This window comes from Limulus polyphemus, unplaced genomic scaffold (genome assembly GCF_000517525.1).
Source record: "Limulus polyphemus unplaced genomic scaffold, Limulus_polyphemus-2.1.2 Scaffold10649, whole genome shotgun sequence".
Taxonomy (NCBI): Eukaryota; Metazoa; Arthropoda; class Merostomata; order Xiphosura; family Limulidae; genus Limulus; species Limulus polyphemus.
This window is the reverse complement of record NW_013676259.1, coordinates 1-16,105: the sequence shown is the minus strand read 5'-3', so window position 1 is coordinate 16,105 and position 16,105 is coordinate 1. Positions and strand designations below refer to the sequence as shown.

The 16,105-nt window shown below is 34.6% G+C and overlaps 1 protein-coding gene across 1 annotated transcript; it reads right to left on the bottom strand.

Moving 5' to 3' along the window:
• Positions 1 to 163: 163 nt before the first annotated feature.
• Positions 164 to 9,954, bottom strand: LOC106476466 (ES1 protein homolog, mitochondrial-like). Its single transcript, XM_013937124.2, has 5 exons — positions 9,751 to 9,954; positions 7,646 to 7,698; positions 7,079 to 7,192; positions 921 to 1,040; positions 164 to 291 (listed from the first exon to the last, which is right to left on the bottom strand). The coding sequence occupies exons 1-5, from the start codon at positions 9,847 to 9,849 to the stop codon at positions 195 to 197; spliced, it is 483 nt and encodes a 160-aa protein (XP_013792578.1). The 5' UTR covers positions 9,850 to 9,954; the 3' UTR covers positions 164 to 194.
• Positions 9,955 to 16,105: the final 6,151 nt, after the last annotated feature.

The window sequence follows — 16,105 nt, the reverse complement described above, 5'->3', positions numbered from 1 at the left end:
ACTTGCGAGTTTCCTACTTGTACAAACTACTTAGATAAAACAAAAGTTGTAGTATAAATGTTAAACTAAAATAAATTCTTACTTCTTTCATTGTTCATTCAATATTTTATGTAATTATTCCAAAACAGCATGTAATGAATATAGTAACATCACAGAGAATAGGTATTAGCTATTTTAAAATAACAAAAAACAAATTACCCCATAGGCTTCTTGGCAGCATGGAACTCTTTAATTATTCGCTCCACTTCTGGATTTACTTTACACTTGTCTCCATCAACAGCAAAAGTAGACCTTCAAAGTAGAAACCCAATTTCTACATTACTAAGTAAAAAAATTAGAAACATTTACCTTTAACAGTCTCTGAAGTACTTGTAAAAAATAAAAGTTTAAAAACTTAAAACTATTGTGTTAACTCTACCATGAACATTATGAACAAAACTGAATGAATTCAGTAAACTAACACATACACAACAGCTGAAAACATCTTATTTATAGAGTACATAAAATGGTGAAAAAACAGTGTTTTATGCACACAGTTATTAAAACTTAAGGGCTTAAATACAGTTTTTAGTTTGGATTTATAAAACTCAACTTAGAAAATTCAGAAAATAAAGTCTATTATGTAACTGCCAAAATTTACATAAAAAATGTAATAATTCAGTTTAGGTCCCATTTTAGTAAACTTGAAAAATTTTCAACTTATTTCAATTTTTACTATTTTATTGTAAAAACAAAAGTATCTTGTAAAACAGGGTGAACAATTCTAATGGAAAACTTCACCAGAGTTTCAGTAATATAGGTTTGTTAAATGTAATGATCACACAGATAAATGTAAGTTAATTCATTCACTGAATTTATTAGAACCCTCGCTAATACTCCTGCATGCATTATAAAGTAAACAAAATTTACGGAAAACTTACAAATTTTTAGCTGCACCAAAGCCTCCAGGGAACACAAGCGCATCATGAGATTCGGCAACTAGATCTTTTAACGATTGAATTTTCCCACGTGCAATCCGAGCAGACTCCACCATTACGTTCCTAAATAATGTAAGAGGAGGCCATTTCTTATTGGTCTGGCCAAAACTGATCAAAGTAAGTACTTTAATGTATCCCAGTTTTGTTTTTCTATTTTATGTTTCATTATTTTTTATTCAGACTATAATCATACTCAGCAATCTCTTACATTAGACTAAGTGTCTTCCCCAGTGACCGACAAAAAGGAATATCTCTTACATTAGATGTTCACATTTTCCTTACATGAAAATATATTTCCAATAGATACACAGAATAGCATCTTTCCTCTTGAGTTCACACACTCTGCAAACCACCAGCCCTTGAAAACTCCCACCTAATCTCACACGAGACTACATGAATTTGTCCCACTGCAGGATGACATTATCATACAGCAGAACCCTCTATCAATAGGAGTGTGATACACCTTAGTGCACAGTGACTCCCTCTACATTTACACTCATACATCCTCATTCTTTGACAAGGCAATGAAAAAAAGTGGGGAGGATGGGTGGGAATACATGCAGAAGTGAGTATCTATCAGAAATATATTTCCATGTATGAAAAATGTTAAGTTCTGAAATGAATACTCACCTCTTAGCAAACAATAGCTAAAATCCCATTTTGATATGGTAGAGGGGCCAGTGCAAATATTAACTAGATGAGCTCCCTTTAGAAAGTGTGCGAAGGAAGCCCATGGGGTGCAACTTCCATTACATCAATCATGTAGGATGGCCAGAATAAGTACATGGCTATTTGAGTACTTGCACATTCAGACAGCCAATATGTGTAGTGAGGTTGAAGATCATTTAGAACATACTGTGTGTGCTCATATCCTCTACCATCAAATTCGACTGTTCAAAACAAGCTATGGAAAAGGGGCAGTTGTGATAAGTATCCGTGCTCTACTGGCAGTCTCCACAAGACTCATGCCAAATGCAGGAGGAGGGCATTGTATAGAATCATGTTTGTATTAATACTTATATAAACCTCTACTCAACCATCAGCCCTTTGCCTGCTTTGAGAGTAGGGTATATGAGTGATACATCACTGATGTATACAATATATTAATCTCAACTCTAACATCAGTCTCTACAGGCCCCATCCCAGCTGTGAGAACACAGTATTATGTACATAACCATTCAACCATCAGTCTCTTTAGGCTACATGCCAGCTGTGGGAATGGGGTGTTTTTTGTCTCTTGTTTCAGTAAAGTGTGGAATGGACTGGGAATAGTGTTCACCTTGACTCAAATGAACAGACTTTGTAAGATAAAGATATAGAAAAAGATCAGTTTAGTGATTTAAACCTTTGTTCCACTTGAAGGTTTCGACTGTATCATAGTTATATACACGTAGGGTGACCTGTAATACACACTGGTGTCACTCCAGCCACGTTTCTCACCATCTCTTGTTTCAGTAAAGTGTGGAATGGACTGGGAATAGTGTTCACCAGGGCAGATGGTATGAGCACTTTCCATTATTCTGGCTCGATGCAGATTTTTGGGTAAGAATACTCTGGGAGGCAACACTAGCTGTCTAATAGGATCCTACAGTAATTATGAAGTGAGAAAATTTTCATATGCTCACCTGCCTATAGATAGAGGGTGGATTGAGGAATGGCCATAGGTGGAAACCTAAATCTCTATAGAGAGAAATGAGACAACCAGGTGGTGTATATAGTGGGTGATAAAAAGAGGTGTGGCATAGTCCACATCCCAGCCCAGAGAATAGCATCAAAAGTTAGTAAAAAAAATAGTTGCTGCAGAATTTGGGAGATGACAAATCTGATGAGAAGAGACATAAAAAAGCCTACAATCATCCACCATCAAAGAGGGGTATAACATATGGATGACCAGACAGATCTGTCCTGTAAGGGTGAAAGGAGAGAGAGATCACAAGTAGAGGAGGGGTCCCAATGAATGAAAGGACAGAGATTGGAACCCTAAAGAGAGGAAAAGCATGACCAAAACAACAAACAGCTAAAACAGGACACCTTTCTAGTACTAAACAAACATTGAGAAGGGATATTGGAGAAAGGTGTGACCATCGACTCTTGTTATGGAAGAACAGGGAAGGAAAGACTAACCAAGATAAAGGAGAAAGCAATGTAAGGTAAAGAGAAAACTGTGGCATAAGCATGCAAATGACAAAAACCTTATTCAAGTAGGAGGATTACATATAGGTCCACACAGAGAGATGATACATAAAACAAATTGTTACAGGCACAATAGAGTCCTGGGTAAGATCATGGAGAACCACAGAGATTCTAGTTTGACAAAGAGAAAGATGAGGGGGTCTGTGGATAAGGAAGGAACTTAAGAGGGTAGAAAGGTCTGGTTATCCACCGATAACCCTTGATGGAAGAGAGAAAGAAGCCATGGCAGAACAGACACATGAAAAAGGAGGAAATATGTTACAAAGCAGGTCGGTCAAGGGGGAAACAGTGATAAGTATGCCAAATCTTAGGTACACAGAAGAGGAAGTAGGGTGACATGAGTGGAACAAAAGAAAAGCTACAGAATTTGAGGGTATAACTCGAAGAGCAATATAGTGAAGAAATTCTACACGTGGAGATGAAGAGATGATGCTCCCCGATGAAAGAGTGATGTGTGAGGTTCAAAAGGGAGGGTATGTTGGGAAGGGGAAAGAGGCATGAACGAGAGAAAATGTAGTAACAGAAACCAAGGTTGGGATTGCCAGTGAGGAGCCACCTATAAGACCCTGCAAGAGGTGTCCCAAATCAGAGTAAAGACAAGATGGACACAGTCTCATCCAGAAAGATAGCCAGTGACAATGTTCAGTGTACCCGGAATGTGGCAAGTATTATTCTTACCCAACTGGAAAGAGCCCAAAGGAGGAGGTCCATAGTTAGAAAGGAGAGGTTCTAGAGAAGCCCAAAAGAGATAAGACCTCTTGCACAGAAAGTGAATGTAAGGTGTGAAACATGGCGACTAAACATTCAAAGTCTAGCAGGTGAATAGGAGAAGAGTAGGCACAGCTGAGACAAATTGAAAAGAATTCCAAGTGAATAAGAAATAAAGTTAGGGTGAGGTAGAAAAATGAAAATTGAAGAGGCACCTCAAATTATCAGATTTGTGAAGAAGAAGAGAAGTGTGTTAGGAGGATTATGACTGAGGAGAAGCCTGTTGCCAAGATAAAATGGAATCACAGGTTCAGAATGTGAAGAATACAAGTAAAAGCCAGCATAACAAGAATGAAAATACTGAGAAACTGACACTGTACCAAATGGTCAAGCATGGAACTGAAAATGCAATCCCAGTGGATGAATAGAAGAAAATACCATTGAGATGGGACAGTTGGGATGTAGAGAAAGACATCTAAAACATAGATGGTAATCATCCACAGGCTGATGTGAAATGACTAACAGAAAGAGAGAGAAAAAATTCACCATCCAAAACTGTGTGACAACCAAGTAATGATAGAGGGAAGAGAGTTTGAAAATCAGATGCCAGTCCCCAATCTCTGAGGGGAGTCAACAGAAAGGCAGGAACAAAAATCCAGATAGGAGTTGTGAGCCCTCTCAATGGCTTATTTCTCCAATAATTCCAACCTCACCCTCTAGTGATGTCAAAGATATGCACAGTCAGATGAAAGAGAGCAGTTGAACCAAAGTGGGAGGGAGAAAAAGACTGGATGATCACCAGAAATTAAGCCAGTGAGTAAGATATTAAAGAAAAGTAAGATGAGTAATGGAGGACAGATGGAATACAGGAATAGGACAGGAGGATGTGTAGAGCTGGTGGATCGAGGTAGATTGAGGAAAACAAAGATGTGAGGGGATATTGGTGGTGGGCAGCTGAAGTATTTGGTATCAGGGAATCAGTGACACCACTAAAAACTTCTGGATGAAGAAAACAGGCAAAACAAAGATCCCTTAGAAAGGTGTAACAGAGAAAACAAGAAAATAGGAGAGATCTAGATTTCCAAGAAAGGAGATCAGGGAAACTGAGAAGAGCAACCAACATGGGGCAAAGGAAAGAGAGTTACTGAGGAAGGTTAGAAAAACGTCATGAAGAAGGGAAAAGTGAGCACAAGAAAGTCAAATAGCAGTTAATGAATCTGATTTCCAAACTGGCAAGGGTGGCTCCAAAGATTGGGAATCAAGAAACAGGAAATACAACTGAGTAAAAGGAAGAACATGGAAGTCAGTTAGGCTTGGAGAGTGATGCTTAAAATCATGAGTAGAGTTCAACCCCAAAAGAAGTGCCAATCACAGATATAACAAGGAATATATATACAAAGAAACTTGCAAGGAGAAAATTTATTTAAAACTAAACAGGAATAAAAAGAACAAATAAGGTGAAAAAGAAAATCAAATAGATGATGTTCATTAGACAGAGTAGTTCCTAATGCAAACCTGGAGGTAGAAAATGGTGTTCAAATTTGTCCTCTTCAGTTTCAGACTTGAAATAACCGGAAGGGAAGTGAGTGGAAGGGACAAGAGCAGAAGGTTCAGCAGCATAATGGAATCCACCAAATGATGGAAAATGACCATCACGTCTTCAGCAGATAAAGCATTTCTAGTAGAAATGGCAATAATCTGTTCTGTGTGGGGAGATTTTTCACTCATATCAGCATTAGAAGTATTTATTGTAAGATATGAATTAATGTTGAGTATAATAAACTCAATCAAGTGAAAACTGAAAAAGTTACAAATCACAACAAACTCAAAACATCTCAGTGCACTATGGCGCCAGGGAAAAAAAGAGTGAAGATACAGGATCATAGATGTAGAGGGAGTCACAGTGCATGGAGGTGTGTTGCATTCCTATTGGTGAAGGGTTCTGCCACATGATGACATCATCATGCAGTGGCACAAATTCAAGTGAGATTAGGTGGGAGTTTTAACAAGGCAGGTGGCTTGCAAATCTTGTTGGTAGAACAAGTGAATTCAAGAGGAAAGAAGCTATTCTGTGTATAGAAGTGAGGTGAGTATTTGTTTCAGAATTAGGGACTTCCCCAGTGCCTGACTAGAATTTCATGATTTCTAGATGGGTTATTTTACAACAGAAGATAAAAACAAATATCATAAAGACATTTCTTGCATAACAATATTGGTTAGAAAATTAACAAAAGAAAAATACTTAGCAAATATTCTAAAACCATGATATGCTGTTTAATTCAGGTTTAATTTTATTAATCATTAAGACCTCTTTTCTCCTTATAGATCACTCTTACTTTGCTGAATTTATGATTTTGGATGGGTTTTTTCTTCATGATTTGTGCTTGAGGTTTCTAACAGATCAATAAATATAACACTTTAAAAATCACAAACTCAGCAAAGAAAGTGTGTTTATATTTTGTATTTATGGTAAAGCTACTTGGGCTACCTGCTGTCATTCCTAATTTTGAGATACTGACCACAGTGAAAGCAAATCTGTCAGTAACACCTTACTACCCACCACCTACACTAAGATATTTACTGTTACAATTAAAGTGCAGGGTATTATTTTTGGTATAGCACAGATTTGAACCACATTCATAGCACTGAAATCCAGAGCTCTAACATAAGGCCAACATTCACTGCAATCTTTGAAGAGAATGGAGGCATTATCGAATCATAAAATGAAACCTGAGCTAAAATCATAAATGATTCTCTATATATTTCTATATATTGATTTAGAATTTTTTTACTTGACCACTCTTCCAAGAATGTAGCCAGTTGTTCAGAAATATTAAGTAATAGTTTTCAATCATTCAGTTTCATATGTTTACTTACTTGACACATCTGTTATGGATTATATTTATGTCTGTTTAATTGAACACTTGGCTCTGTCTTAACCCATTGACTGCTGACTCACTATAAAGGGTATGGTTTGGCAGTCAAATGCGAATGTGTTGTATATAGTGTACAGCTCCCACGAATTCTGTGCACAATTAAAGCAGTTACAGTCAAAGGGTTAATACAGAAGTATCTTATTCTTATCAATTAGGAAAAAAGGAAGCCTAGTCTATAATTTGTAATCACTCTTTAATTCTGGAATTAGTCTGAGATTCAAATGATAAATTACTTCACAAAATCTAAACCAATAATTTCAATACCGCTTCTGGCCCTCCATAGGTTCACCTTTGCAGTGATTGATAACGTGAAGTTGGTCAACGTCTGGAGCATAGATTAATGGCTGGGCATTTCCTCTTGTAAGATGAACCAAAATTCTGCAAAATTAATAAGAGCTCAGCAAAGCAGACAAATTAGAAATTTCATCAGAGTTCATTCTTTGTCCCAAAACAATGTGATCCAAATGCCAACCTACATCTTTTAAATGTAAACCTATATATTCATTCATGTGGATTCTTGTTTGAGATAGATATATGGTGTGTATAAACTTCCAATCATTCTTATTATAGATAGTTAAAAAATATCTTTATAAGAAAAACTTTCCAATTAAGTAAAAACCACAAAGTAAATACTAGTGATACACAATATACACACACAGTTATTAATATGATGGATAGGTACTATGAAACCTTTGATTTTAGAAGACTTTACACAGATCATTTTTATAAAAATACTGAATATCGTTCTATCCATATCAATTTTGTACCCCTAGACTAGAAAAAATAGTAAAGCAACAACAAACACATATCACACTTTATGACCAAACTTACGCTGATGCTTCATGAATTTCACTTCCATCATAAACTCCATTTCCAGACAAGACCTATAAAACATTTAAGCAAATTTTGAAGGAAATGTAAACCTTTTAGAAAATACAAAAGGGGTAATTTGTAACTTTAGCCTAAAGATTTGGGTTAGTTTTTTCAACAATTGAGGAAATAATTAGCTATTCAATTCCAGCTCTATGAATACTGAAACAATTATCTATTTTTTCTATAATAATTTACTAACTAATGACTGACGACAAAGAATCTTTTAAAGCTATATGAACTTTTGTCACCTGACTAGTTCTTTTGTCTTCTGTAATCTGAAAGGATTGTTTCAACAAAAGTGAGTCAAATATATATGAAGCTACAAACTACAGTAGAAGGATGTATTATTATGCAGTAACTATCAGTTTACAAATGTGTGGTAGAGAGAGAGTCTGATAAAATAGAAAAACAAACAAATAAGTAACACAAAGATAATTATTGTTATTTTTAATGCTCCTAATGTAATGTTCTGCATTAGATAAATATTGAATTTATTTTAACACACAACGATAGTTCTATCCTAATTACAAATATTTGGAAATTCTGAAAGGAACGTATTAACACTAAGAAATCAAGATCTGTCAAGAGAATTCTTGTAGACCATAAATTAATCTTGAAAAGTTTCTGATTCACTCTTTTAGTGTTCAGCTATTTTTTTATGTTTACTGCTTTATTGGAAGAAGTATTATTTAGTATTATAGTTCAAGTCAAGGGGAACTTTAAGAGAGTACTGACATCACAGATGACAATAGTGTAGATGAATTAGAATAGGCAAGTACTTATGTGAAATTATGAGGGAAATAATGCTTTAACTCCTGGAAAATGTCCTATTGTAGTTTTGCCAAATTTTCACAATATAATTATTAACTTTTACAACTAAAAATGAACTGTGAACCACAAAATATCCAATTAAAAGCCCAGTACATAGTTACTTGGTACATAATGAGATGAAGACGACTCCTACCCTGCCAAAATTTACATTTATGTCTCCTAGTTGTACTATTCTCACCATTAAGTACTAAAAAAACAAAAATGATGATACAATGCTACCAATTCCCTTAACAATCTTAATCACCTCAATTAGATGAGATATTTAAAGATAATCCAACTGAGAAATGAAATGTGCAATATTCTTACTAGTTCAAGAACATCAGGACTACAACCATTTGAATGTTACCATTCACAACATTGTTGGGAAAATGGATACCTTGTGGCAGCAAATAAAGTACATGTTCTGTGTGTAATGCATGTCAGAGTGAATTACTTAGAAATAGCAGATCTGAAGAGCTATATATATTAAGTAGGTAAAAACAGCTGCTCTGAAATAAAGAGACTGCATTAAACATTAAATTTACACTCTTCCAAAGCCAGGAGTTGCCAAGAGCCCCTCGTTTTAAGGGACATTCACAGATATTTTCACAAGTGATTTTTAAAAGATAAAAATGCAAAACCATACAGTTGACAAACTAATGAATGTACAACATAATTCTGTTGCAAAATTTCTGACAAATATTTTACTGCAGTTACCAAAAAGGACCCTACAAGTTGTACCTTTCATAAGCCTTAGATCAGCATTGACTCTAGCAATTTTACTAATATTATTATTTCCTTTTCATGTAAACAGTTGCTCTGATAATGTGTTAATATGATAACATTTTTGTACTAATTTCTATACAGTCAAAAACAACTAGAATAACAGTAGCACAAGTAAAAACTCTAAAAAAAGAACCAAACCGTCTGGCGGTTTTCTGTACATATCACCAAATGACATGTTATATTTGTAATTTTATACGTACTTCAAATAATAATTGAACCTGAAGTCAAAGTTTTGCAGTGACAAACATAAGCGTGAAACGCTCGCTAATAGTAATACTACTCCTATTACTGGTCATATTATTATTAACAGTAACAATACAAACAATAATAAATGAAACATGGTTATTTCAATATGCGTAATTTTACGCTAATACTAACTAAAACTAAAAGCACAACTATACATGTTACAACATAGTTAATTAATATATATATATATATTATTAAAATTATTATACAAAATATCTTACAACTGCAACTTTCGGTGAGCTTAATGCGCAATATGAAGTTGAAAAGAATCTAGTACTGACAAAAGAATAGCGACTTATTCCTGTTCTCAACAAATACATCACTACTTGTTATAAGGCGTAGTTTAATATATTATACAACTTAATCTCCAAAGCCGCGACACTTCTAACAATTTTCCTCCTCCGAAAAGGACACAGATAAAATTGCCACCTGTCGACACACATTACATATCAGCGAAAGGAATTAAGTAATAATATTCACTTATTTCATAATGTGGTAATTTTAGAATTTTACATAACGAGCGGTGGACCTTTTTTTTTCTTTCCTTTTTCTTTTTGGCTGTGAAATCATAAAATTTATCTACTATTTATTTTATATATTTTCGGTAATAGCCAAATTGTCATTTATTTTCCTTTATGCTACAACAGTCTTTATTTATTATTAAACCGTAAAATGGTCAGAAAATACCATGACTGATGTGTCATCTTTTAATGTTAGTTTTCTGATGCAAACATATTTTTAATTATTGTTATTATTATTTTAATAAGGTCTGGACGAAGACCTTCAATTAAGATTGAATTTAATATATCTTAATTTGCAAATTCTATTTTGTGATTCGTGTCAACCTCAAGTAACCATTGAAACACGTTTGATTTCTCTTTTCAGGGAGCGGTTTTGTTTAATATTTAAAGAAGAATTAAAGTTCAAAATAAATGTGATTGAAGACAAGATCAATGAAACTATTGGAGATGTACAGAGAAATTACAATAAGAAGTTTGAAAAAAAAATGCAGAAGGACATCAAAGAAGTACAAAGAGGCTATAATGATAAGACTGAAACAGTACAGCGTAGCTGTAATTACGAAACTGACGAAGTAGAAAGAAACATCAGTGTCAGAATAAAACATCTGAAAAATGAATAACTAAATGTAGAGATCAGGTTAAATCAGTCATACCACTTTCTGCACTGGCTCAAGAGTTCCAACCTAAAACACCATTTATTATAAGTATAGAATAGGATAATTTATTTGGCCTACACCTATCGCAACTACTGCTGTTACTGAACGACCTTCCTGCACTGCTCTAACCATGACACTATCAAATTCAGCTTCTGAATTTAGCTGACCAGTAAAACATTGACCATTAGAAAAGCCAAAGGGCTATGATAAGAATATGCAACAGAAGTTTTCTAGGATCAGTAAGAAATAATTTTCATAGTGAACTCCTGGAATAGTGAACAACAAACCATTCATTTTGCTTTCAATCTAAAAGAACTAGCTCTGACAACATTAAGTACACTTCCAGTCAAGAGTTGTAACAACTGTTTAGCATACATAGCTGCTTTATCCAACAGGTATGGTGTGTTGTACCAGAAAGAAGTATCCAAAGCAAAATTTTAGAATAAGTTATAGAGGAAAGAAGACACCCATTTAAACCTGAATGATAAGAGCTGGCTTTTAGATTTTTATTTTCTCTAATTTTTCATTTATTTATTCGATAGTTTTAGTTTAATTTAGAGGATGGGTCAGCTGAGATGGACGAATAGGTCCCTTGTTGTCCATAGACATTATGTTATGTTTAGATTTGGAAAGACTTGCCCAGTTATCTAACCTCTATGCTCCTCGTGAAATGGCGTGTTCGTTGGCATGTGAACATTTTATAGATCATTTAACAGATGACGGTATAATGATCAGACTGAATAAAGTATGTGTATGTGTTTGATTAAACGAAGCTATGCAGTTTTCAATAGAACTTGGATCCATCGTAATTGCAGATAAAATATTAAACACGCCATTTAAGAGATACAAGGATGTTAGATCGTGTAGTATTGGAACACCCATTTCTATTATCAATAATGTAGATGAATTGAAAATATTAATTAGACTATTAGTTAAATCGAACAAAGGAAACTATGAGATGTTGTACCTTTGAGGTATCACCTGACCTGCTACTACAATAGATTACTGTTTACTTCGATACAGTTACAAAAATATTTCCCACAAGAATATTCATGTGACACCCTAGGTGAACGACCCCTTTTATCGATATTATATATTAAAACTACATACTCAGTATGTGCAGAAATTTTGAAAAATGTTATACTAAATAAAGAGGTAGGAATGGTATAGCATACCTGAAAATCACACATTTTCTAGATAAACATTCATGTGAGAACCAAACAGTAACTGGTGGAGTTAATTTCAATGTTTATGGATTTTTTCTTTAACAAATACTTACTAGGTTAATTACAATCTCAGTATATGTTCTCCAGTACTAGATTGCCTATTTAGTTTTGGTTGTAGGCTTCTAATGGCCAATACCTCTTTAATACATAATAAATAACAATTTTCTGTGGATCCAATAATTTAAGATGTTCAACAGTTACAGAATTGTAAGTACCATGTTTCAAAATGTTTGATGATTCCACTTAAAACTTGGTAATACTTTAGTCCACTCAACTTGATAAACTATGTTCCTTTACTCTACTTAACTTGGTAAACTATGTTCCTTTACTCTACTTAACTTGGTAAACTATGTTCCTTTACTCCACTGAACTTGATAAACTATGTTCCTTTACTCTACTTAACTTGGTAAACTATGTTCTTTTACTCCACTCAATTTGATAAACTATGTTCCTTTACTCCACTGAACTTGGTAAACTATGTTCCTTTACTCCACTGAACTTGATAAACTATTTTCATTTACTCCACTCAACTTGGTAAACTATGTTCCTTTACTCCACTGAACTTGATAAACTATTTTCATTTACTCCACTCAACTTGGTAAACTATGTTCCTTTACTCCACTGAACTTGGTAAACTATTTTCATTTACTCCACTAAACTTGATAAACTGTGTTCCTTTACTCAACTTAAGTTGGTAAACTATTGTTACGTATTTGCTCGTTTGTTAATTTCCGGTATAAGTTCTTTCCGAAGAATTTCAGCGATACAAGTCCTTTCTTAACTAAAACTAGTTTATTCTTTCTAGATACACCTTTGTAATGCACAGAATTTCCACAATCACTTTAAACTTAACTACTTTTATAAACACAGGCTATAAATCACAGTGATTCACACACTTTACTTACGGTCCTTACTGTTCGCTTGACTCAATTATCTCTCTATCTATCCATCTATTTATGCAATTCTCCTCTCGCTTTATTTGCCGGGCTTATATACTAAAAAAGAGGGCGGCTGGAACAGACTAGAGTTGCCAGAACAATTCACGATCCTTCGAGAATATCATCACGTGTTACCAGCGTCACGTGACTTCCGCTGTCGTAACACTATGTTCCTTTACTTCACTGAACTTAGTAAAATATGTTCCTTTACTCTATCTGCCAGTCTTCTTGTAGTAAATCCTAGATATATATGGACACGCAGTGGAGCACTTTCAAGACGACATTCGAGCGACTTGGTTTGCCTATTTTGTCTTTAAACACGAAACATTTCCCTATTCTCACGATGGACTTAAGGATGTTTCGAAGTTCTATTTGCGGATAAACGTTGCATAATAAAGTTTTTAGTTGTTTCTTTATTTTCAAAGCATGTTTACCTTTGAATGATAGTGTTATATAAAGAATCGTTTTGGTACGCTGTATACTACTTCTTTAGGGGTGGAAGCTTTCTTAATGTACTTGTTGATTATACTGGTTATTACTTTCGTTGTATACTCATCCTTTCAGATGTTACCTAAATAATATTCAATGTCATTTGTTTCTTTTTTAAATAATTCTATATTACAGGTAAGTTTATGAGCTCTGTGTACGATAATTTTTTTAAATGTCTTTGGTATAGAACTATTGTAGTTAAAATATAATACTGAAAACGTACCGTGCCGTGTGTCTGGATCAGTGTTCGGTAGTGTTGTGGGCGATCTGGGAGGGTCAGATGTTATTTAGACATTTTCTCCACCCTTTACGGTTTGTTTATTAACTGTCGAATGCTGTACAATTATTTCACGAGATCAGGGTTCAAACATAAAGTTACTTATTATTATTATTATTCAGTGCCACTTCCATGAATGTTAAGCTTATAGCATCATTTACTTTAGTGCTATTTTGCCACTTCTCAAAATTGGGTTGAGTAAAACGCTCGCAAACAGTTCCATTGGCAAAGCATCACTATTTCACTAGATTAAGTTATCAGACGCGTATTTGACACAAAATCCCTTTTAAATACACTTTTGATATCTAATCCTAAGCGATATTTTATTATCTAACATAGTGTTACGACAGCGGAAGTCACGCGACGCTGGGAGCATGCGCGCTGGAGTTTCTAGAAGGATAATGAATTATCGATGAACTCCACGAATGTCCTAGTGTTTTCCATGCGCCCTCGTTTTTAGTATATAAGCCTGGCAAGAAAAACCAGCGTAAAGTCAGAGATAGACAGATCGGAGATATATATAATTGAGTCAAGCGAACAGTAGGCACCGTAAGTAAAGTGTGCGAATCACTGTGATTTATAGTGTGTGTGTTATAAAGGTTGTTAAGTGTATCACAAAGTTCTACCGAGAAAGAATAAACTAGTTTTAATTAAGAAGGGACTTGTGTCGCTGAAGTTTCTAGGAAATAATTTTTACCGGAAATTATCAAACAAGCAGATACGTAACAATAGGTTGACTTATAAGTTATACTCAACTTATAGTACATATTGAGTGAAAAGACATACTTAGGACTATCATCATCATGAATGACATAACGATCTATGGAGGTTAGTAGATCATTTTTGTTGAGATTTTTTATGAAAACAATTAAACGAGCAATCTAGTAGTCTGTCGTGGATTGGTTGTATATTTGCATATTTGTGCATAAAAACTGTGTTTGTTGACCTAGACACTCTAAATGCTATGGTGATTACTGAAATTTGTATTATTTGTAATTTGGTAATATGCGACGGTGCAATGTTACTCCATGTTCGACAGGAATATTCCATTATGAACGTATCTACTGTTTATAAATTTTAATAACGTTTTCTGGTGATGCTCCAATATTTTTGCCTGACGGTCTCCTAGCATAGTTTGCTTGTTACCATAGTTTACTTGTGACTTGGGTAATGTTATTTTTTCCATATTAATTTAGAATCGTAGGTCAATCCTAAGAATTTTGTTGATATGGCGACAGTATAATACTGGTGGGTGTCTATGTGTTTTCATCAACTTTTAGAGTATCACCAGATTGGTTTTGGAACATTTATTTTAATTCCATGGTTTTGGCAATATTCAAATATTTGGTTTAGAACTGGTTCAGTGGTTGTAAATTTATGGCGGCTATTGAGGGGATTGTTGAGTTCTTCCATAGTCGCCATGTCGTCTGCGAATTGCGAAGTAAGACTGAAATTTGGATCTGATAGTCTGCGGACTTACAACACTAGAAACCGGGTTTCAATACCTGTGGTGAGCAGAGCACAGATAGCACATTTGTAGCTTTGTGATTATCTTCAAAATAAACATTGATCTGTTAGGGACATGTTACTTACAGTTACATACACGATGAAGAGCATAGGGCTAACCACTTTTCCTTGGAGAACACCTGCCTGAGGAGTAAAATCCTCTGAGTAGGTACCCTCCATGTTCATTCTACATTTTCTATCATCCAGCTTTTTAGTTCTTAGACCATTGAGCTATACAGTGTCGAATGTTTCCTCTATACAGTACATTTGTCTTGACAAAAGCTATCTACTGTGGTTTCAGTTAATCTAACAAAGTGGTCCGTGGTTTGCCGAAATTTTGTGAAACCATTTTGTACTTCGTGTAATTTTGATGTAATCTCTAGAAATGTGGGGAGTCTATTACTAATTATTCTTTCTAAAATTTTGCCTAAACAGCTGGTCAGGTTAATTGGATGGCAACTTTTTGGTTTATTCGCTGGTTTCCCTTATTTTAGACATAATATTTACTTGTTTCCAAAAGGCTGGGATATGACCAAAGTTGAGGGATAAATTTATTAGTACTGTTAAGTGGTCACACAAATCTCTTCTATACCATCTTCTCCCGAAGTTTGTTTTTTGTAAGTTATATATATATATGTGTGTGTGTGTGTATATGGCTGCTTCTGTTTTTGTGATTGTAATTTTACTAGCATAATCGTTATTACTTGTTTGTTGTGAATTTTGAGGGTTAATCAATATTAAACTGGAAATATTGGTGTTTGTTTGTTTGTTATGGATTTTGCGCAAAGCTACACGAGGGCTATCTTCGCTATCTGTCCCTAATTTAGCAGTGTAAGATTAGAGGGAAGGTAGCTAGTCTGTTTGTTTGTTTGTTTTTGAATTTCGCGCAAAGCTACACGAGGGCTATCTGCGCTAGCCGTCCATAATTTAGCAGTGTAAGACTAGAGGGAAGGTAGCTAGTCA

Coding starts and splice junctions, on each gene's coding strand:
- LOC106476466 (XM_013937124.2), bottom strand. CDS start 9,849: ATGTATTTGTTGAGAACAGGAATAAGTCGCTATTCTTTTGTCAGTACT. Junction 7,193..7,645: donor GAAATTCATGAAGCATCAGC/GTAAGTTTGGTC, acceptor TTAATTTTGCAG/AATTTTGGTTCATCTTACAA. Junction 292..920: donor TTTGGTGCAGCTAAAAATTT/GTAAGTTTTCCG, acceptor TCTACTTTGAAG/GTCTACTTTTGCTGTTGATG.